The sequence below is a fragment of the Rhinatrema bivittatum genome, chromosome 2 (assembly GCF_901001135.1).
Source record: "Rhinatrema bivittatum chromosome 2, aRhiBiv1.1, whole genome shotgun sequence".
NCBI lineage: Eukaryota > Metazoa > Chordata > Amphibia > Gymnophiona > Rhinatrematidae > Rhinatrema > Rhinatrema bivittatum.
In genome coordinates, this window is record NC_042616.1 from 279,814,188 (window position 1) to 279,838,903 (window position 24,716).

A 24,716-nucleotide genomic window follows, 5' to 3' on the forward strand; every position below is an offset into this window, starting at 1 on the left:
CCAATTCCGGGCATGGCACAGATATTGCATCAGCAAAATTGATCACCCAGGCTCATGTTCACACTCTCTCCAAAGGAGATGCATTACCAGATCAATCTGACATGCAGGACGGGATGCCACGTCATCCAGGTCACCAACCAAGGAGACTAGCTCTCCTCCTCACAGGACTATCTGGTCCTGTATTCCTCTATGGTCTGAGCCTCCGTCAATGCCCAGCAGTTGGACAGAATTTCTTGGAACCCCTGCCTGGGTAGGAACTCAGGCAAGTCCCAGGCCAGAAGCCTACACGAACCACACATGGACTGCACACTGACAGTCCAAACAGGCTCCTAACAAAGGCAAAAACAGACAAGTTAATAGAGAGGACAGAGGAAAATGAGGCATGTGCAGCATTTAAGGGGAAAACCTCCGTTGGCCGACTGAGATATGCTAAGAAGAGAAAAATAAATTAGACCTAAACTACTGCAAGGGAAGTGAGGGAAAATTTAAAAACATCAAGGCTCTGCCTGGAAAAAACAGCTGCTTGCAGCTCCAGAACTGTCACAGCTTTAGATGTTAGGAGAGCAAAGCTGAATCCACAACCATATGGGCTCTGCGGAAAAAGACTAAGGGACTCTACCTGAGAGAAAGGGAAGTGGCTACAGCTGCATATGCTCAGTAGAGCAGACTGAAAGCTCTAGATTTGTTGAGATCAAAGTTCCAAGATGGGCTCCATTGGATATCATCACCCATGTGTGAGGACTACCATTCTGCTTTTCTCGGAGAAAGAAAATTGTTTACTTCATACTCATTATTGCTGTAGGTTTTGCTTGATTTTATCTGTTTTCTTGTGCAATCTATTATGTCTTTTTGCAGGAAGAATCCTACCTCTGCAACCCCCATCAACCTTGTGGCAGTGTGTACCTATCCAGCACCTTCATCACCTTAGGAGATTCCAGAAATGTCCTCCCTCATGGGTCCACAGAGTTAAATGAATGCCTGAATGGATGCAGGGAGAGTTCCCCAGGATTTTGAGCTGTAGTTTATCTTAGTTAGGGTTATGACAACTGCCTGCAAAGAGAAAGGATTCTGTCATAAATTTCAGGGGTTCCAGCTTTGAATTCCTTTATTAGTTGTGCAGAGAGTTGTCATAAGGTTTGAGGCTATGCTATTTAGCTGGGCAATATAGCTTAAGGCAGGACATGCGACAAAGTAGGCTAAAGAGCAAGCTAACATACACAGTAATCTGGAGGGATTCTCTGGTTAGAATCCTGCCTGTATTAATGCACTGCGACTGACAATGCCCTGGATACGCAGTTAAAAAAAAACTTCCTCATTTACTAACAACCAAAGATGATGTATAGTTAGAGCATGATAGGATAAATATATATATTCTTTGGTATCCAGAGTATTACCATATATAGCAATGCTTCGAGTTGTTTACTTCTTAAAGTTGATCATTTGATCACGTAGGCAACATGAAAGCTTATGCATAGGTATTAGTTACAGGAAGGAAATAATATTTAAATATATTAAATACTTTCAGCTGATCTGTTGATCGATTATCATGATCTGTACAGTATACAGTATATAAGAATTAAAACTGCGACACTGGCTCAGAACTTCCTGATTTTGATGCTAACCTTTAACATCAGAGTGCATGCATCTGATAATGAAATAAAGGGAGTAGGATTGCAAACTGTTTCTGGTTCTTGTTTTTAAAAGTATTTTTGTACAAATTCAGACAGTGTAACACAGAGCTAAGAGTTTAGGCCTCTAAGGAATTTCATAATAGCTAGTTTTTTTATACAGAATTTCCTCACAACTAACGGGTAGCACATTTAGAACAAATCAGAGAAGATATATTTTCAACTCAATGCACAATCAAGCTGTGGAAGGACACGGTGAAAGCATCTAGCACAGCTGATGTTAAAATGGGTTGGGGCAAATTCCTGGAAGTAAAGTCCATATACCATCATTAGCCAAGTGGATAGGGGAAAACCACCACTTATCCCTGGGAGTCAGCAATAAGGAATGGATTTACACTTTAGGTTCTGCCAAGTACCTGTGACCCAGATTGGTCACAAGATGCAAGGCTCTAATGGACCTTTGATCTGACTCAGGATGGCCTCTCTTAATTTTTTATAATATTTCTGGGAAACATGCCATAGAGGTCAAATATACTGACCGTGGTTTTTGAACTTATCTGAGATTATTCCCATGCTCTTCAAGCAAGCCCAATCTGTTGACTTGCTATTCCTTTTATGGAGAGTTATTTCGTCCCCTGCCCCCCCACTGATGTACAGGCATGAAATCCCTTTTAAATACCGTATTTTTTGCTCCATAAGATGCACCTAGGATTCAGAGCGTGAAAATTAAACTAACAAAAAAAAAAGGTGTACTAAACCGTCTCTGTTCCCGGGCATCTGTGTGTCTTATGGAGCAAGTCTTGGGGGGGGGGGGGTGTTTCAGGAGGGTAGGGGGTTGTAGTTAATTAAATTTAAAGGGCTGGGAACAAAAAAAAACAAAAAAACAAACATTGGTTGTAGCACTTTTTTGGGTTTTTTTTTTGGTTTTTTTTATATTCGCTCCATAAGACGCTCAGACATTTTCCCCACACTTTTGGAGGAGAAAAAAAGTGCTGTCTTATGGAGCGAAAAATACGGTAATTGCTTTCAATATACTATATGTTAGAATGCATAAAAAAGCAGAGTTTGTAGAAAACTTCTGGAAGAAGAAAGATGAATCCATCTGGTTTTGCTAAGTACCTTCTTGCTTTCCTGCATGAGGTTTAATAGTGTGACCTTTTAAATGTGTCACTTGAATTTCACACCCTCTTACACTGTAATGCATGGTTAAACAAAGAAGCTCCTGACCTCTTTAATGGTGGACTGGGGCACAGTGCCTGGACCGATCTCTGCGTTGAGGTACAGAAGGGCATACAAGAACCCAGCTCTGCCATAGAGTAGCTCATCGGGAAGGTCTACATCCATGCAGACTGTTCGTTGCATCTGCAGAAGCCTGGATACAAGAGAGAAAAAAACAACTGGGAAACATCTTCACATATGGGAATTTTAGTCTGGGTAGGAGCTGTGTTGCCACAGGCTTAATTTTGCATAACATTGTTAACATACATGGACAGCATGTCATAATTATATTTTTATATTACTGAGACATTACAATGTTTTCTTACAACAAAATGTAAAGGGTTAGAGACATGAACTTTAATAGTGTCTATGATTATAAATACTAGTCGTGTGCACTTCCATTTTGTTTTGGGGGAGGGGGATTTTCAATATTTCTAGTTTTCTTCGTGGTTTATTTTCTTTTATTTCAAACAAAATGGAAACCAAAAGCCATAAAATGCAGGAGCCAGAATCTTCCCTGCCCTGACATAAAAAGCACTGCTGGTACCACAAACATTTAAAAATTGAAGTTTCCTTCCTGACTCAGTCACCCCCCCCCCCTCTCTCTCCTTTCCATACAACAAAATGATGGCAGCTTCAGGGTTGGCTGGCACTATTTTTAAGAAGGGACAAGACAGGGCAGGAGCAGCTCCTGTTCCATTTGGATTTCTACATACTTGCGATGAGGTAAGGGGCTCCAGGAAACAACAATTTCAATTTTTTAATTTGTGTAGCACCAGCAAGGTTTTTCTTGGCAGCAAAAGGGGGAGGGGAGGCCGCTGGTGGTTTATTGAAGCAAAACAAAAGTATAATGAACACAATTTTGTTCATTAGAAATGTCATGCTGGGTCAGACCAAGGTCATTCTGGGTCACAAGTACCTGGCAGATCCCATAAAGTAGATCTATTTCCTGTTACTCATTCCCAGGGATAGCAATGGCTTTGTTTGGTCTGCTTGGCTAATAGTTGTTTATGGACTTTCCTCCAGAAACTTGTCCAAACCTCTTTTCAACCCTGCTATGCTAGCTGCAATGTCCACATCCTCTGGCAACAGATCCTCTAGTCACCCATTCCACCCCATTCATTATTTTATAAACTTTTGTGTTGTCCCCTCTTGGCCATCTCATTTTCAAGTTTAAGAGCACTAGTCTGTGCAGCCTCATCACAGGGGAACTGTTCCATTTCCTCTCTCATTTTTTGTCCTCTTCCTCTGCACCTTTTCTAGCTCTGCTATGTCTTTTAAAAAAAAAAAAAAAAAAGAGAGATGGCGTGTCCAGAACTATACAAAAAATACTCAAGGTGCAGATGCAATATGGATTGATACAGAGGCAATATGATACTCTGTTTTATTCTCCATTCCTTTTTTGGATCATTCCTAACACTCTTATCTGCTTTTTTCACTATCACCACACACTGAGCTGAGGATTTCAATGTATTGCCCACAAGGACTCAAAGGTCCTTTCCTGGGTGTTGACTTCTAGTACATAATCTAGCACTGAATACCTGTAGTTAGGATTATTTTTCCTTATGTATAACACTTTGCACTTGTCCACATTAAATTTTATCTGACATTCAGAAACCCAGTCTCCTAGTCTCACTAGTTCCTTCTGCAGTTCCTTGCAATCCACTGCTGTTTTATCAAGTTGGAATAATTTTGTATCATATGCAAATTTGATCACCTCACCAATCATTCCCTTTTCCAGATCATTTATGAATATGCTAAACAGGCAGGCCACAGTATCCCTGTGGTAATCCACTAAAGCTACTACTGCTGGTACCTGTTTGAGGTGCCTAGGACCCCAGCTGAAGATTTTGTCACCCCATTTGAGGTGACGACCCACAGATTTGGAACCCCTAGCATACAGTCAAGTTAACGGAGCAGCAGTTACTACCTTTAACAGATTGCATGGGGGTAACTTACATGGAGCAGCATTATTTATTTATTTATAACTTATATACCGAGGTTCAATTAACAGAATTAATCATCACATCGGTTTACATTACAACCAGCAAACTAACATTGACAGAGTCTTGTCTTACATTGAACAAGGTGGAGAAACCTGGATTGAACAAAACAAGGGGGAAACTAGAGCCAGAATCTTAACTTACTTTAAGCAGGGTGGAGACAACTTTACTACAAATTTACTTTACAACTTTACTACCAACTTTACTACCATTTACTAGCATTACTACCACAAGCAAATTGCTGGGCAGACTGGATGGACCATTTGGTCTTTTTCTGCCATCACTGCTATGTTACTATGTTAAGTGTCATGCAGGCAAAAGAAAATAATACAGTCAAGCAGGCCTACTAGTCTTGTACTCTCTTTCCCCCTGCCCAAAGATTTCAAAATTGTACAGGTAGAATGCAGCAGATCGCTGCCTTCTTCCCCTCCCTGGTTAAGTGAAGCACACCTCCGACTCACTGCTTCCCCCACCCCCCCCTCTCTCAACATCCCAATCATAAGCCTCCCACCCCACTTGAAACTCTCCAATATCCTCTACGGTGCCGGGACCATGGTACACTTGAATCGCAATCCCGCTGGCTTCCAGTTTTGCATTGACAAATAATGGAAGCAAAAGCTACCAGCACTGCTGTCAAAGTTACAAACAAACTAACCTGCACAAAGTTACACTTGTTCTTTACAGAGCCTAAATTGTGCAGATTAATTCATGTACATACATTTCAAAGTCAGATGTATGTGAGTGAATACCAACTCTATCTCCTGGAATGCCAATTTTTTGTGCCTATAACAAGTCATTTACATACATAAAGCTATGTTTTACATGTATAAATGGCTTTGAAAATTACCAAAAAAAAGTCCATAATCCAAGTTCTGGATAGCAATCTGGGATTGCATATAAATGATCATAACAACCACAATAAAATTAACAAAACCTCCAATACAGTTCAGGTCTGATTTCTCTTAATTTTAGGCTCTTCCACAAATGCAAACAATAAAATATAATAAAAAACAAACGAATACAATAATTTCAGCTCTATCCCAGAATTTCAACAAGGCTGACCAAAAATGTGGGGTAAGCTGAACTATGCAGCCCAGATATGCAGAGTTGTCATACAGAATTATATATGCTATAGAAAAAAGAGGAGTTCTGGTGTAATGAGAAGTTACTTCTTACCTGATAATTTCCTTTTCTTTAGTATAGACGGGTGGATCCAGAACAAGTCAGTTAGGCACCTCTACCAGCAGATGGAGACTGAGCAAAGCTGACATCACAGTATATATATACTCCTGCAGTGATATCAGCTCGCCAGTATTCTCTGAAAAAGCAACTGTGGACAAACTAGCAAAACTTGATTATTGACAGATAACCATTCCAGCACTCAGCCAACAGGAAATCACTGAGCTCAGACAAAGAATGTCTAGTCTAGGGACTGGATTAACACTTACCAATAACCCTGGAACAATCAGCCACACAGGAGGAAAATAGCACAACCAGGTGGCAGCCAAGAACGGAGAGGTGGATCTACCTGTCTATACTAAAGAATGTTAAGATTACTTACCTGGTAATCTCCTTTTCCTTAGTGTATGCAGATGGACTCAAAACAAATGGGTATAGTGTGCTCGTGCTAGCAGTTGGAGATGGATCTGACGTCAGCACAGGTACATATACCCCCACAGGAAGTGAAGCAATTCAGTAATCTTCCTTGCAAAGCTGTTATAGCTATATGTGTACTGACCGATCGATTAATCAACAGGATTACCCTGACCAATTGATGGTAGCTGGAGACCGCCAGTGTTCTCAACTGGAAGGCGTCGACACCCGGCAGGGTGGAAGCCCTATTATAAGCAAAGCATGGCTTACCGTGAGTCAGCGAATCCCCCTGTATACCGGTAGCCGGGCGGGATGCTGAGTCCATCTGCATACACTAAGGAAAAGGAGATTACCAGGTAAGTAATCTTAACATTTCCTAGCGTGTAGCAGATGGACTCAAAGCAAATGGGATGTACAAAAGCTACTCCCGGACTGGGCGGGAGGCTGCCCGAGGACCGTGTAGGATCGCCCTCGCAAATGCTGTGTCCTCCCTGGCCTGAACGTCCAGACGGTAGAATCTGGAGAAGGTATGGAGGGAGGACCACGTCGCCGCTTTACATATCTCTGCAGGCGACAGCAGCTTAGCTTCTGCCCAAGAGGCTGATTGTGCTCTGGTAGAGTGAGCCTTGACCTGGTCGGCCGTGAGGCCGCTTCCCCTTGCTTCCTCCCGCTGTGCAGGACGAACAGGTGGTCTGTCTTTCGTACTGCTTCTGACATGTCCAGGTATCTGGACAGCAGTCTGCCGATGTCGAGATGACGTAGTATTCGACCTTCTTCCGATTTCTTCAAACCTTCCGTGGTAGGCAAGGATATGGTTTGGTTGAGGTGAAAGTGTGAGACTACTTCGGGTAAAAAGGAAGGAACTGTGCTAAGATGGATAGCTTCTGGAGTGATTCTGAGAAATGGATCACGACGGATAGTGCTTGTAGCTCTGAGATGCGGCGTGCTGAACACACGGCCAGCAAGAACACCATCTTCAAGGTTAACAAACGGAGAGACAGGCCTCGAAGGGGCCTGAAGGCTGATCCCGCTAGAAATTCCAATACTAGGTTAAGGTTCCACAAGGGCACTGGCCACTTCAGTGGCGGGCGAATGTGTTTAACTCCTTTCAGGAAGCGTGAAACGTCTGGATGCTGGGCAATGGATTTGCCGTCACGTCTGGGACCGTAGCAAGACAGCGCTGCTACCTGTACCTTGATGGAGATGAGGGACAGACCCTTCTGAAGTCCATTTTGCAGGAAGTCCAAAATGATAGGAATCCTTGCGGTATGCGAATTGGTGCTGTGAGAATCGCACCAGGCTTCAAAAATTCTCCAAATCCTGATATATATTAGTGATGTGGAGAACTTGCTTGCTCGGAGGAGTGTATCTATCACCGGCTCTGAGTATCCTCTTTTCTTCAGTCTAGCCCACTCAATGGCCAGACCGTAAGAGAGAATTGAGCTGGATCCTCGTGGAGGATGGGGCCTTGCAGTAGCAGGTCCCGGTCTGGAGGCAGAGGTAGAGGGTTCCCTGCCAGTAGTCTTCTCATGTCTGCGTATCAGGGTCTTCTTGGCCAGTCCGGGGCCACTAGAAGAACTAGACCTCTGTGTCGCTGAATCCTGCGAACAATGACGCCCAACAGGGGCCATGGAGGAAATGCGTATAGCAGGATCCCCTGAGGCCACGGTTGTACCAGGGCATCGATCCCCTGCGCTCGAGGATCCCACCTGCGACTGAAATATCTGGGAACTTGAGCATTGGACCTGTCTGCTAATAGGTCCATGGCTGGCGTCCCCCAGTGATCCACAATTATCTGAAAGGCTGTGGGTGACAGCTGCCATTCTCCTGGGTTTAGGCTTTCTCTGCTGAGGAAGTCTGCTGCAGCGTTCTCCTTCCCGGCGATGTGTACGGCTGAGATGTCCTGAAGATTGGCTTCTGCCCAAATCATCAGGGGAGTTATTTCTAGGGACATTTGTTGGCTTCTGGTTCCGCCCTGTCGGTTGATGTATGCCACCGTGGTGGCGTTGTCTGACATCACTCTGACCGCTCTGTTGCGAAGTCGGTGGGCAAATCGCAGGCACGCTAGCCTGACTGCCCGTGCTTCTAGCCGGTTGATATTCCATCTTGATTCTTTTCTGGTTCAACGCCCTTGGGCGGTGAGCTCCTCGCAGTGTGCTCCCCACCCGTTCAGGCTGGCATCTGTGGTGAGCAGGATCCAGGTTGGGGAGGACATTCTTAACCCCCGGCTTATGTGGCCGGGCTGTGACCACCAGCGTAGTTGATACCTTACTCTGGCCGGTAGAGGCAGGTGTATGGTGTAGTCCTGTGATCGTGGACTCCATCGAGATAGAAGGGCGCGTTGCAATGGTCTCATATGAGCCCGCGCCCATGGCACCACCTCCAGAGTGGATGCCATGAGGCCGAGGACTTGTAGATAATCCCAAGCTGTGGGCCGGCTGGCGCTCAGCAGGCCCTGCAGATGATTCCGGAGTTTTGACTGTCTCTTGGAGGTCAGACTGACCTTGTCGTCTTGGGTGTCGAATTGGACCCCTAGGTATTCCAGCAACTGGGATGGCTGTAGGGAACTCTTCTGTATGTTGACTACCCATCCTAGGCTTTCCAGGAGGGCTATAACTCTGTTGGTTGCCCTGTGACTCTCCTCCGGTGACTTTGCCCTGATCAGCCAATCGTCCAGGTAGGGATGGACGAGGATTCCTTCCTTCCTGAGTGCTGCTGCCACTACAACTATTACCTTGGTAAAGATCCGAGGCGCGGTGGCTAACCCGAAGGGTAAGGCCCGGAACTGGAAGTGCTGATTCAGGACTTTGAAGCGTAAATAGCGCTGGTGATCCCGATGGATTGGGATATGCAGGTAGGCTTCTGACAGATCTAGGGAGGTGAGAAACTCCCCTGGCTGTACTGAACTCTCGACAGACCGTAGAGTTTCCATGCGAAAGCTGGGGACCCGTAGATGTCGATTGACTGACTTGAGGTCCAGGACGGGCCTGAAGGTGCCCTCCTTCCTGGGTACTATGAAATAAATGGAATAATGCCCAGAAGTTACCTCTTCCGCAGGTACTGGAATTATGGCTTTTAGGGCCAGGAGCCTCTGTAAGGTCACATCTAGTGCCGCTGCCTTGGGCGGTGAACAAGGAGATTCCACAAACTTGGTCGGTGGAAGCCGAAAGAAATCCAGGTAATATCCTTCCTGGATGATGGCGAGGACCCACTGGTCCGTAGTGATCTCGACCCACCTGTGGTAGAAGAGGGTTAGCCTGCCCCCTATGGCTGCTACCCTCGGATGGGTCGGCTGATTGTCATTGTGGGGTGCGGCCGAGGCCAGAACTCGGGCCGGTTCTCTTCTTGGTGTGCTTAGCCCAAAAGGGCTGATTCCTGGCCTGAGAACGAGGTGCTTGATAGCGAGACCTGTATGGGTTGAAGCGCTGAGAGTTTCTACCTCTGGATGGTCTAGAAACGGAACGCTGGTTCCTCCTTGACCTGTCTTCTGGTAGACGGGGTAACGGAGAAGCACCCCATTTAGTAGCCCAATTCTCAAGTTCGCTGCCGAACAGTAGGGAACCCTTAAAGGGCATTCTTGTGAGTCGAGTCTTGGAGGACGAGTCGGCCACCCAATTGCAGAGCCAAAGCTGTCTTCTGGCTGCCACTGAGGACGACACTCCCTTGGCTGCCGTACAGACGAGGTCGGAGGCTGCATCTGTGAGGAATGCGAGAGCGGATTCCATGTCTTCTCCCGGGGTGTTATTTCTTGCCTGTGATAAACCACGGTGCAGCAAGTCGCGATTCGAAGGGACATGGCTGCTACCTCAAAAGCTTGTTTCAGAATGGTGTCCATGCGTCGGTCATGCGCATCCTTGAGAGCTGCTCTCCCCTCCACCGGAATGGTGGTGCGTTTCACAATTGCGTTAATTATGGCGTCTACCCTGGGGCACGCCAGCAGTTCCTTGGCTGTCGGATCTAGAGGGTACATGCCAGACAAGGCCCGACCCCCTTTGAATGAGGCCTCCGGTGCCTTCCATTCCAGCTCGATTAGCTGCTGTGCTGCTTGTAGGAGGGGAAAGTGGTGAGCCATTTGGCGCAGGCCCTCTAACAGAAGGTTCTGTACAGGGACCACTGGGGGGTCCTGGCCCGGAATGGCCAGCTCCGATAGGCATTGTGAGACCAGGCCCGGTAGATCTTCTCTCTGAAAGAAGCGTCTCATGGTCCGATATGGTTCTATCTCCGAGGGGAGTTCATTCTCCTCGGGGGGCTCCTCACTTACCTGTGAAGAATCCGAATCCCCATGATTGGGGCTGTCGGGTGGTGAATGGCTGCGCCTAGGTCTCGAGGGTCCAGGGGCCGGACCAACCAGGACGGAAAGACCCCTCTGAGGAGCAGACTGCATCTGGACAAAGGCGTGAATCCCCTTAAATAATTCCACCCAGGAAAGCGAAGCCAGATCTGGCCGCAGGGGTACCAGGTCTCTCGGATTCCCTGACTGCTCGCCGCGGCCTGCTAAGTCCGGAGTGTTCTCTAAGGAACCGCTGGGCTGGGACCGTTCTTGTCCTGGAACTGCCATGGCTTCCTCACATTGGGCACATAGGGAGTCTGCTTCCTCGCTCTGTGTGGCTCTAAGATTGCATGCTGAGCAGAGGCTTAGAGCGTTCATGCCTGATTCTGGGGGTGCCAGCACTGCGGACGCAGAGGCCTTCTTATGCACCATTTGTCTACGATGTGCGCCTAACACGGGCGCGTAACGGCCTGCGCCTAGAACGGGCATCTTATCCACGTGCGCCTAACACAGGCGTCTTATCCACGTGCGCCTATAAATAGGCGTCTTATAGAAGCGTGCGCCTATGAACGGGCGTCTCATATAAACGTGCGCCTATGAACGGGCGTCTCATATAAACGTGCGCCTATAACAGGCGTCTTATAGCAGTGCGCGTATGAAAGGGCGTCTTATAAATGTGCGCCTATAGCGGGCGTCTTATAAATGTGCGCCTATAACGGGCGTCTTATAAATGTGCGCCTATAACGGGCGTCTTATAAATGTGCGCCTATAATGGGCGTCTTAGCATATGTGTGCTTATCCTAGCAGCATGTGCTAACAACAGGCGCCTATCGCGTGCACTAACAACCTATCGCGTGCGCTAACAACGTGCGCCTATCGCGTGCGCTAACAACGTGCGTGTAGCAAGCAAAAGCGCTGGATTAGAAAAGAGAAGTAGACAGGCAACAATGGCGACCTCCCAGACGGGCGGCCTCGTAAGCAGGCCCAGTTAGTCCACACTTCCTCGGAGACCAAGTAAAGATGTACGCCTTACCTTGTCTTCGGCGCTTCCCGGCTGCGACCCGGGCGGTCTCCGGCTGCGGGGGGATAGGGAAATACCTCACCGCCGCGCTTAAGGAAGCGCACCCGCTGCCTCTAGGCCGCGCCCGAACCGCTCGGGGGCCAAGTCCACGCCGGGACCGAGGCTGCCTCTAGGCCGCGCCCGAACTCGTCTAGCTCGGGGGCCAAGCCGCGCCCGAGCCCTTCTCACTCGGGGGCTGGGTCCATGCCGCGAACCGGCCACCGGACCGAGGCTCTTACCTCCGAGGGACCACGGAAGTCAGCTCGGGAAACTCAACTGGATGAGTGACCGCCTGGTATCACCACATGAGTGTGGGGCTCGTCTTCAGTAGATTTCTTCTGTAAATTTAGTCGTTAGAATTTGGAAACACGCTCAGCGAGCGTGAAGTAGCTCCAAACTGCTTTGGAGACGGAAATTACTGAATTGCTTCATTTCCTGTGGGGGTATATGTACCCGTGCTGACGTCAGATCAGTCTCCAACTGCTAGCACGAGCACACTATACCCATTTGTTTTGAGTCCATCTGCTACACACTAGGAAATACATCATTCAGTTAAACATCTACTTGTGCGCTCACTCCATATGCAACTTGAGCACCCGCCTAGGCATCCTTAAGCATACCACTGTGCACACACAGACACCCCTACGCGCACAACTGAGCACACAGCTAGGCGTCCCTATGCACCCAACTGAGTGCTCAGCTAGGCGCATAACTTAGATGCACAGCCGGGTATGCAAGGGCAAACCGATGTGTCTGAAGAGAGCAGTCTTATGTGCAGTAAAAAAAAAAAAAAAAAGCACAAACACCACCGCAGCAAAAAATATAAGCCTGAGAAAAGGGTCTAGCCCAGAAGGCTGCTCAACCTGCCAATCTGCCCGAATCCCCCAAGTTACCCCGGAGGTGGGAATGGACGTGTCGAGTATGGAGACCGGAGAGGAGAGGAATCCCTAAAATAAACTCCCCCCCCCCTTTTTTTTTTTTTTTTTTTTAAATGTAATCTTTAAATACTCTTTACCTGAGCTCAGCTCGTTCCGGCCGAGTACAGAGTCGGTCTCTGGCTACGAGGGGAGAGAGCATAGACCTTCACCACCGTACTCAGCTTCCTGCCCCCACTTGTCTTTTTTTTTTTTTTTTTTTTACAGCTAAGTCCATGTCAGCAAAAACCAGCTACCAGACCAAGGCACTCATCTGAGGGAAGAATTTGAAGAAATCACCTCAGGAAACTCGACTGAGGAAGGGACCATAAGGTATCACCACAGGAGAGTGGGGCAATAAACTTCTTTCTTTTCTCCTTCTATAAAAACCTCTTACGGCAATACCCAGCAGGGAGATGCACATCCACCATCTGGGGGAGATGGAAAATACTGGCAGACTGATGTCAGTGCAGGGATATATATAATACCGTGATGTCAGCTTTGCTCAGTCTGTATCTGCTGGTAGAGGTGCATAATTCTCTGGTTCTGGATCCATCTATCCAATTGCTAAGAAATTCTGATTTCATTTGCATGAGTCAATTAGCAGGTGTAAAGTTTACAAACAAGTTCAGCAATGTAAATATGTATCTCTTATAAAATAGCAACTACCATACATACTTCAGAACCCTTGCCCCACCCCTTTTTCTCATCAGTAAAATATACATGTGAAACTGAGCATACTTCCGTATTTTCGAAGGTTAAAAAACAGCATTCATGCTATTTTTACACACAAAACCAGTTTGAAAATTCATTCCTTACTTTGTAATGCAGTCTTTCGATTCTTTCTCATTCTGCAGCTTGTGGTACACCACTGCGCCAACAGCCAGGGGGCCAGCATCGCCACAGAGAAAGGTGACCCTTCGTCCATTCAGATTGCGAAGAATCCTTCTCACGTAATCCAGGGATCGCTGTAGGTAAGATGCATCTCCTGCAACACGGTACATCTGCAGGTACAAAAGGGCCGTGCCTGTGGTGCATCCAACCAGCAAGGTAAAAGCGAGATGGAGCAATATGCAAAGAAGGAGAAAGAGTAAGAGATAGAAAAAGGGTTAATAAAGGAAAGGAGATTCTTCTCTCATTATAAATAATTTTTGTAGCACATAACCACATATAAACAGTACTGCATAGACACGTGTAGAGGGAGATTTTCAAAGGCTTTTATGTGGGTAAAACAGTGCTTTACCCACAGATATGGCCCTTTACAAAACTGCCTGTCCAATATACAGGTAAACTTATGAGTGCACATCACTTGTGTGTGAACAAGTTTACCCAGATTGAGCAGAAGCATTTCCAGGGGGAAAGAACAAAGACTTCAAACCTTTTCTAAACAATTTAATATCCTGCTGCTCATGAAGCTCTACTGGCAACCTATTCCACTCTGCAACTGCTACAGAAGAAAAAACTCAAGCTCTTATCTGAACTTTCTCACACTTATTTAACTTCAGGGAGGACCAGCAAATGGGCACCTTCTGATCTTAAGGACCAGTTCAGGGTGTACCATAAGAACATAAGAAATTGCCATGCTGGGTCAGACCAAGGGTCCATCAAGCCCAGTATCCTGTTTCCAACAGAGGCCAAACCAGGCCACAAGAACCTGGCAATTATCCAAACACTAAGATGATCCCATGCTACTGATGCAATTAATAGCAGTGGCTATTCCCTAAGTAAACTTGATTAATAGCCGTTAATGGACTTCTCCTCCAAGAACTTATCCAAACCCTTTTTGAACCCAGCTACACTAACTGCACTAACCACATCCTCTGGCAACAAATTCCAGAGCTTTATTGTGCGTTGAGTGAGAAAGAATTTTCTCCGATTAGTCTTAAATGTGCTACTTGCTAACTTCATGGAATGCTCCCTAGTCCTTCTATTATCCAAAAGTGTAAATAAGAGTCACGTCTACTCGTTCAAGACCTCTCATGATCTTAAAGACCTCTATCATATCCCCCTCAGCCGTCTTCTCCAAGCTGGACAGCCCTAACCTCTTCAGCCTTTCCTCATAGGGGAGCTGTTCCATCCCCTTTATCATTTTGATTGCCCTTCTCTGTACCAAATGATGAAACTTCTTAAAATGCATGAATGAGAATTTCTCAACACTTTGAACAATATAGTCAGTAACCTGAATCTAATTCTCCACTTAACTGGAAGCTAGTGGAGATCCCACAACACTAGAGTGACATGCTCTCTCTCCTCGAGAGGTCATAATCACCCGGGCAGTAATGTTCTGAACCAATTATAAAATACATATTAACTTCTCAGGCAGGCTGATATACAAGACACTGCAATAAACCTATATGACTCAAAACTAAGGCCTGTAACACTGTGCAAAAAAGATCATAAGGTAAAATGGACTTCAATGGCCTGACCATTTTTAATTTATAAAAGGCTACTTTAAAAATATGTCGAATTTGCTGCTTCATAGACAACTGAGAGTTCAAAAAAAGACTCCCAAACTTTTCACTTCTGCCTGAATCAGGACAGTCAGTCCATCCGCCAACTGTACTTCAGTAAGGTCCTCCGCTCAAAACAATTTCCCATCTAGAAAATCTTTGGGTTTTTTTATGTTTAGGAACAAATAATGATGTGTTAACCAGGCCCTCACTTCCCTAATAACTTGTAACTCTGTCTCTGGGAGCTCCCCATTAGAACATGGCAAGATGAATTGCACGTCATCCGCATAAATAAACTTCACATTTAGGGTCTGCAATAAAGAGGCCAATGGCAAAAGATATATATTAAAAAGTTCCAAAGAAAGTGCCGACCCCTGTGACACCCCCCTCCAAAACGCAATGCAATGTGGAATACAAGCCACCTACCTGTGTCCAATTACTAAAATATGATTGAAACCAATTCAACAGAGTCTATAAACCCGTATTTGAACAGGTAGAGTGCCTACTACACCAACAATTTCTCCTCTACTTGTCCAGCTCACCAACCACCATTACCCCTACCCCTTTCCAAATGCCACTCTTCCAACCACCCCCTTCAGATTTCCACAGATTCTTTTTTCCAGCTTCAAGTCATGGCCCCTTGTCCTTGAGCTTCATTTTTCAGTACAGAATGCTACTTTCTTGTATGTACTAATGAAAACCAAGATCTGAATCTGCAATATCTTCAATATTCCCCTTTTCTTTCTTCTGGAGAGAGTACTTTAAAGTTCTTTATGCCTTTCTGCCAGTAGGGATTTATTTATTTAATTTAGATTTATATTGTGCTTTTTGGCACTTCACAGCAGATTACATTCAGTTACTGTAGGTATTTCCTATCCCCAGAGGGCTTACAATCTAAGTTTGTACCTGAGGCAATGGAGGGTAAAGTGACTTGCTCAAGGTCACAAGGAGCGACAGTGGGACTTGAACCCTGGTCTCCTGGTTCATAGCTCACTAGGCTACCCCTCCATTATGTTGCGGGCCCTGAATTATTTTGGCAACCCTCCTCTGATCCAATTCCATTCTCTCAATGAGTTATGGTATCCAGAACTGAACACAGTTATCCAGCTGGGATCTCACCAATGACTTACACAAGAGCAATATGGTCTTCCTTTTCTTCTGGCGATTCCTTTCTTTATGCATCGGTTTATGCCTCCTACCACCTTTGAGTTTTAAATTTACTTTTTGCTTTTCACTTAAATTGTCACTTTATCACTAAATTTAGAACTCAAAGGTGGTAGGAGGCATAAACTAATGATTAAATTAATATTCAGGCATATGAAAGTTGCAAAAAATATTGCAGCGTTTAGCCTGTCGATATGATGGTTATGCCTTCTCCATTTAAATATATAAATATTTGTTTGATGTAAGAACTGGATATTCCTAGTTCAAATGTTTGTGTATTTGAGGGAAGGTTTGTTGTTTTCTAATAATTCCCTGTGAGACCAGCATCTGTCCATGAAATGTGGCTGAAAGGTTTATAGCGCAAAAAAGTCTTAAAACATTACTGACCGCATTTCAAGGACAAACACAGATACTGCAGGAAATTATGCAGTCAAATAGAACTTACACTGCTACAAATCATTTTGAAACACTAGCCTGCATCGTACATTTGTTCAAGCAGTTTCTATAAAGGTTCCCTCCTGGGAGTTAGTAACTTCTCCCATCGACAGTACAATCTTCTGATTCTGCATAGGACAGTATGCAGTTCATGTTTAGAGTATGCTATGAGATCTTTAACTGAAGAGGACATATATAGTACAGTTGCTTACCTGTAACAGGTGTTCTCCTAGGACAGCAGGATGTTAGTCCTCACAGATGGAGAACAACTGTTACAGGTAAGCAACTGCGCTTTCTCCCAGCACAAGCAGGATGGTGGTCCTCAGATAGATGAATACCAAGCTCCAGGCTGTTCCCGCATCAGTCAAGACCAACAAGTACCAAACAAGGTGCCAATGGGCACAAAAACAACTGAGTTACTGTTGAAAGGTAGGGAGACAGCCTGGTCTCAAGTGGAGGGCCCTTAGGTAGGAAGAGTTGGGTTTAAGTCTGGAAGAGATTGCACAGGACAGATTGGCTGAATTTACCATCTTGTCGACCATCCTTGTCCAAGCAGTAATGGGTAGCCAACGTGCGTAGGAAGCTCCACATCGCAGACCAGCAGATCTCGCCAACGGGGACCGCCCCTAAGTGGGCCACAGAGGCTGCCATAGCCCTCACATAGTGAGCTTTAATCTGGGTTTCTAGCTGAAAACCTGACTGCGCATAGCAGAATGAGATGCAATCTGCTAGCCAGTTGGATAAGGTCTGTTTGCCCACCGCAAACCCCAGTCTGTTCTTATCGAAAGATATGAACAGCTGGGTGGACTGTCTATGGCCTGCTAAGCGCACCAAGTACAAGGCCAGAGCTCTCTTGCAATCCAATGTATGCAAAGCCCGCTCCCCCTGAAGGGAATGGGGCCTCGGAAAATAGGTGGGCAACACAATGGACTGATTAAGGTGAAAATCAGTCACGACCTTAGACAGGAACTTGGGATGCATACGGAGAACCACACGATCATGAAAACTTTTCTTGTAAGGTGGGTATGTAATCAGGGCCTGAAGCTCACTTACCCTGCGAGCCAAATTAATCACCAGCAGGAATCGGACCTTCCAGGTGAGGATTTTCAGCTCACAGGTGCACATAGCCTTGAAAGAGTATGCATGAGCTGTGCCAGCACAACGTTGAGATCCCATGAAACCATGGGGGGGGGGAGGGGCCACAGAGGCAGCTTTAGCAGGCCCCACATAAAGTGACCTACAATAGGCTGCACCGAGATGGGCGTGCCAGCAGTACCCCGATGATTAGCACAAATCATGCTCAGATGGACTCTGACTGAGGTAGTTTTAAGTCCAGCCTCTGAAAAGGTGCCGCAAGTAGTCCAAGAATCTGGGAAGTGGGCATGTAAATGGATCTAATCCATGTCCCACACACCACATTGAGAACCTCTTCCACTTCAACTGGTAAGACTTCCTAGTTGAAGGCTTCCTGGAAGCTACCTGCACCTTGGCAACACTTTCTGGAAGAGCCATGGGCTGAAGGATTAGGCAACATCCAGGCCATCAAGGATAATGCCCAGAGGTTCAGAATTAGGGCACCCTGCGCCATCCGAGTTATCAGATCGGGTGCAGTCCCTAGGCAGATGTGATCCCTGATCGACAAGTCCTGAAGGAGAGGAAACCATATATGCCTGGTCCAGTGAGGCGCTACTAGGATCTGGAGCTTCAGGAGAGTTTTCATGAGAAGCGGAAGAGGAGGGTACGCGTACAGGAGACCCACACCCCAATGAAGGGTGAGGGTTATTGGTGGGTGGATGGCCGTCCGTCCTGAATAGGGAGCAAAAATTGCTCACCTTGTAGTTGAACAGGGAGGCGAACAGGCCCACATCCGGAGTTCCCCACAGGCGGAAGATCCAGGCTGCTACTTTCAGGTCCAGCGACCACTCGTGCGGTTGAAAAAAAGGAGTAGCTTAGATGATCTGCCAGCATGTTCATTGGTACATTGCTTGCAGGGACATCCCTTGTAATAGAGCCCAGGACCAGATTTACACAGCCTTCTGGCAAACAACCCCGTGCCTCCTTGCTTGTTGATGTACCACATCGTAACCTGATTGTCCGTTCAGATCAGACCACCTTGTGGGACAAACTGTCTCGGAATGCCCAAAGTGAATACTGAATTGTCCAAAGCTCCAAGAAGTTCATCTGACACAGAGTTTCTTGAGCGGTCCATTGACTTTCTGTGTGGAGGTTGTCCACATGGGCCCCCCATCCCTGGGGAGAGGCATCGATCATAAGCACTATTTGAGGCGAGGCAGTCTGGAAGGGGATCCCCCGCTCCAGGTTGGAGAGATCCACCCACCAAGATAGGGAAACCCTCAGAGGTTGCATGATGGAGACATGGGCCTCGAGATCATAGGATGCCTGCTGCTATTGAGACTGCAACGTCCATTGTGCTCTAATGGGGTAACATGAAAAGAGGCTATACGTGGCCCAGCAAGCAAAGCATCCCTGACCTTGTCCCCAAAAAATTCTCTTGTACAGGGGAGGTCAGCCAACTTCTCAAGGAACTAACATTTTTTGCCGCGCATCCTACTCCGTGGAAGCTGGAAGGGCATGGTCTCGGCCAAAGTCTGTACAAAGCCCGCGAAGGAGAGGTCCTCCGAGGGAGCCAGACGCCTTTCCTCTGGGGGCGAAGGCTCCAAGACAGGATTGTCAGAAATTGCAGAGGAAGACTCCGAAGAATCATCTCCGAACGGAATACAGGGCGAGGTTTGCGCAAACCCCTGGAACTAGGCACAGAGGGCCTCGAGGGAACTTGATGGCACAGATGGCCCCGGTGTAAGTGGGGGCACCGAGAGTCTCGGGAGGCCGGACAAGGGCTCTAGACAGCACCGGACAGCTCTAGACAGCGCTGGTGGTCGGTGCGCGTCTTCTTCCTCGGAGGACCTAATGATGGGAATCGCACCAGAGGGAGGCATCGGTGGCTGCTGGAGAACAGAGGGTCCCTTGGGCACTGGTTGTGTCGGGAGTGCTCCAAGCAGGACATCCAGATGCTCGAGTAGGGGCACCAAGATGGATAGTGCGGGCTCCAGCACAAGCATGGAGCCCAGCGGCAGGGGCGGTTCAATGCTCCATAGGGCTCGGAGCACCACACAGTGCACCCTGTGGTCCAACTCCTCCTGGAAGTCCTGTGAGGACAGGACTGATGGAGGGGGACGAGGCGTCACCGGCTCTTCCTCGGCGCTCCAAGGAAGCACGGTGACCGGCATCGGTATCTGTGGAGATCGTCTGGGACTCCCAGGCCTGTCAGAGGCTGGGGCCTCCTCGCAACAGCCGCCAGAGCTGCCTCGGGATCAGTACTATGCATCGTTAGCGACCGTGTCAGTGTTTCCGGGATCTCCCACTGTGCTCGGCCTGGTCTTTGTCCGGCACAGAGAAGGTTGAGGATCCAGATGCCCTTGAAAGTGGAGAGACCATGGAAGAGCTGTCACCAACTCCACGGTCCATGGACAATGTCGCTGGGGGAGTAGAAAGGGAAAGCATGTCGAGTGGTTCCCCTCGACCCCAGGGCGTCAATGATTCCGGCACAAGCATGGATGGAGCCATCTTTTTGGAGAAGAAAAGTTTCTCTATTATATCAAGACGCACACAATGGCCGTTGAGGGTCATCTGGTCACACAGTGGACACCCTTGGATATCGTGTGATGGCCCCAGGCAGAGGATACAAACCTCATGCGGATCCATGATAGACATGGTCCACGGGCATTGGGGGCACCAGTGAAAACCAGATGACCCCATGAAAGAAAAAACAACCGGTGAGCAATTGATGGCCAGCCGGCCACCGCAGGAGTGACGCATCGGGAATCAACCGCAGAGAAGGTATAAAAATTAACCTACTGCGCTGAGGAGGGGACACTGTCCGGAGAAGGGGGACCCGGCCTTTGGACAGAGAAAAAAAACCAGGAAGAAACAAGGAAAAACCACTCTTAAGAACTGAGCTCCAAAACAGTTAGGCAAATGCACCACAGATAAAAAAGACTGAAGGGGGACCTCGCGTGGATGGGCGGATAGTGGCATGCTGGGCATGCTCAGTGTGCCAGTCAAAGCTTCTAGCTTTGGCTTCATCTGATTATGTCACCCATCTTTGAGAACTACTATCCTGCTTGTCCTAGGAGAACTGTTGTTTCACCAGAACCTATATTTATTAGGATTTAATTGCAGAGTTCCATAAGTTTAAAAGCTGTGCATTGAGTACTTTGGGACCATTTTTTTATGGAACACTGCAAAGTAGACCCTCCTGCCTTTAAAAAAAAAAAAACAAAAACACACACACACACCCACACTACATAGGGGCTCAATGATTGAAAACCTGTGTGTGAGCCTAGTTCATGTGACTCTTGCTTGACACTACATTTTGCCCCTTAGTACAGTTAGTTTTAGGTTTTGGATAGCGAAAGAAATGATGTGTTGCAGCAGAGTTTTGGACATGTGCAGAGAAGACGACGACTACATGGTATTATACCAGAAAGGCCTTATTGTACATTACACAACAATTATCTTGCAATCTTATTTATCCTCTAGATGCTTGAATCATTCTTTACCTGTCCAACCAGTATACGTGGAACAGTCATGTGGGTCAGCTGTCTTCAGCCCCTCTTCCATTTGCTGAAGGAGATCATTGATTTTTGTCTGGACACGTCTTGTGAAACGAGGACAGATCTAAGAAGAAACAATGAAACAAAACACCAATTACTCAGATTTAGCATAGAAAAGCCAAGCATGATAGGTGAAATTTTCTGTGGAGGAATTAATGTTGAGATTACTTACCTGATAATCTCGTTTTCCTTGATGTAGACAGATGGACTCAGAACGAATGGGTATAGTATGCTCGTGCTAGCAGTTGGAGACGGATCTGACGTCAGCACGGGTGTATATATACCCCCACAGGAAGCATAGCAACTTAGTAATCTTCCTTGCAAAAGCTGTTATGGATGTGTGTACTGACGCTCAGTGAAAAGTGAAACAGGATTCCCCTGACCAATTGATAGTAGCTGGAGACCGCCAGCATTCCCAACTGGAAGGCGTTGACACCTGGTAGAGTGTACGCTCTTATGGAAACAGATGACATGGCTTACCTTGAATCGGTAAAACCCATGTACACAGGCAGTTGGGCGGGATGCTGAGTCCATCTGTCTACACTAAGGAAAACGAGATTATCAGGTAAGTAATCTCAACATTTCCTGGTGTGTAGCCAGATGGACACAGAACCAATGGGATGTACAAAAGCTTTACTCCCAGTCTGGGCGGGAGGCTGCCTGAGGACCATGTAGGACCGCCCTTGCAAATGCTGTGTCCTCCCTGGCCTGGACATCCAGACGGTAGAACCTGGAAAAGGTATGGAGGGAGGACCATGTCGCTGCAGGCGACAGCATCCTGGATTCTGCCCAAGATGCCGCTTGTGCTCTGGTAGAATGAGCCTTGACTTGTAGAGGCGGAGACTTCCCAGCCTCCACGTAAACTGCTCTGATAACTTTTTTAATCCAGCGGGCAATGGTGGGCCGAGAGGCCGCTTCCCCTTGTCGTTTCCCGCTGTGCAGGACGAACAGATGGTCCGTCCTTCGTACTTCTTGTGTCATTTCCAGATATCTGAGCAGCAGTCTGCCTATGTCGAGATGGCGTAGCAAACGCCCTTCTTCAGATTTCTTCAATCCCACCGTGGTAGGCAAGGATATAGTTTGGTTAAGGTGAAATTGTGAGACCACTTTGGGTAAAAAGAAGGGAACCGTGCGAAGATGGATAGCCTCCGGAGTGATTCTGAGAAAGGGATCACGGCAGGACAGTGCTTGTAGCTCTGAGATGCGGCGTGCTGAACATACAGCCATCAAGAACACCATCTGGTTCCGCCCTGACGGCTGATGTATGCCACCGTGGTGGCATTGTCGGACATCACTCTGACTGCTCTGTTCTTCAGTCTGTGAGCAAATTGAAGGCATGCCAATCGGACTGCCTGAGCCTCTAGACGGTTGATGTTCCACGCTGACTCTTCTCTGTTCCACCGCCCTTGTGCGGTAAGACCTTCGCAGTGTGCACCCCAGCCGCTCAGGCTGGCATCTGTGGTGAGCAGAGTCCACGTGGGGGAGGACATTTTCGACCCCCTGCTCATGTGGTTGGACTGCAACCACCACCGTAACTGGGTCCTTACCCTGGCAGGCAGAGGTAGGTGCGTGGAATAGTTCCGTAGACAGGGGCTCCAGCGAGAGAGCAGGGAGTGTTGTAGAGGTCTCATATGGGCCCTTGCCCAAGGTACCACTTCCAGGGTGGATGCCATGAGACCGAGAACCTGCAGATAATCCCAAGCTATGGGCCGACTGGCTCCCATCAAGTACTGGATATGCGTCTGGAGTTTTAACCTTCTCTTGGTAGTGAGACTGACTGTATCTGCCTGGGTGTCGAACTGTACTCCCAGGTATTCCAGTGACTGGGAAGGCTGTAGGCAACTCTTGCTGAGGTTGATTACCCAGCCCAAGCTATCCAGAAGGGCGATCACTCTGTCGGTTGTCCGACGGCTCTCCGCTCGAGATTTCGCCCTGATCAGCCAGTCGACTAGGTAGGGATGGACAAGGATTCCTTCCCGTCTGAGTGCCGCTGCTACCACAACGACCACCTTGGTGAAGGTCCGCGGTGACGTGGCCAACCCGAAGGGCAGAGCCCAGAATTGGAAGTGGCGGCCTAGAACCTTGAAGCGTAGGTAGCGCTGATGATCCGGATGGATCGGGATATGCAGGTAGGCTTCTGACAAGTCTAAGGCCGTGAGGAATTCTCCTGGCTGTACTGCGGTCTTGACGGAGCGCAGAGTTTCCATGCGAAACCTCTGGACCCTTAAGTATCGATTGACTGACTTGAGGTCCAGTACGGGCCGAAAGGTGCCCCCTTTCTTGGCTACCATGAAATAAATGGAATAGTGTCCAGAATTCACTTCCCAGGCAGGTACTGAGATGATGGCCTTCAAGGACAGGAGCCTTGCCAGGGTAGCTTCCAATGCTGCCTTCTTGTGTATGGGACATGAAGACTCCACAAACTTGTCCGGAGGGAGATGATGAAAGTCCAGATAATATCCCTCTCGGATAATGGCGAGTACCCACTGGTCCGACGAAATCTCGACCCATCTGGGGTAGAAGAGGGTTAGCCTGCACCCTATGGCTCCGTCCCCCAGATGAATCGGCGGATTCTCATTGTGAGGCGCGGCCGGGACCTGAGCCCGGGCCAGCTCCCCTCTTGCGCTGCTTGGTCCGAAAGGACTGATTCCTGGCCTGAGGACGCGGCGCCTGGTAGAGACTCCTGTAGGGAGTGAAGCGCTGTGAGCTTCTGCTCCTGGAGGGCCTTGGAAAGGCGCGCTGGTTCCTTCTGAACCGATCTTCCGGCAGTCGAGGTACTGGCGAGGCGCCCCATGTGCTGGCCAGTCTATCAAGGTCGCTACCGAACAGGAAAGAGCCCTTAAAGGGCAATCTGGTGAGGCGTGTCTTCGAAGGAGCATCAGCTGACCATTTCCGGATCCAGAGCTGCCTCCTGGCGGCTACAGAGGATGAGATCCCCTTGGCTGTTGTCCGGACTAGGTCTGATGCAGCATCCGTAAGGAACGAGAGAGCTGACTCCATGTCTGCTGCTGGCGCATTGTTCTTGACCTGTGACAAACAGGAACACGTCACCACTGTGCAGCAGGTTGCGATCCGCAAAGATAGAGCTGCCACCTCAAAAGTCTGTTTCAGAATGGCGTCCAATCACCGGTCATGAGGCTCCTTGAGGGCCGCCCCCCCTTCAACTGGAATGGTAGTGCGCTTGACCACAGCGCTAATCAAGGCGTCCACCTGAGGGCACGCCAGCAGCTCCTGGATACCCGGTGCCAGGGGGTACATGCCTGTCAGGGCCCGACCCCCTTTGAATGAGGCCGCTGGTGCAGCCCATTCTAAATCTATCAGTTGTTGTGCCGCTTGCAAGAATGGAA

The 24,716-nt window shown here is 47.8% G+C and overlaps 1 protein-coding gene across 4 annotated transcripts in view; it reads right to left on the reverse strand.

Moving 5' to 3' along the window:
• LANCL2 (LanC like 2) overlaps positions 1-24,716 on the reverse strand; it is a 179,615-nt gene that overhangs the window by 68,350 nt on the left and 86,549 nt on the right. For all 4 annotated transcript variants that reach the window (XM_029589566.1, XM_029589565.1, XM_029589568.1 and 1 more), the window contains exons 2-4: positions 21,316-21,433; positions 13,506-13,713; positions 2,856-3,000 (exon numbers count right to left, since the gene is read on the reverse strand). In XM_029589566.1, coding sequence (XP_029445426.1) covers positions 2,856-3,000; positions 13,506-13,713; positions 21,316-21,433 — 471 coding nt within the window. The remainder of the gene's footprint in view (positions 1-2,855; positions 3,001-13,505; positions 13,714-21,315; positions 21,434-24,716) is intronic.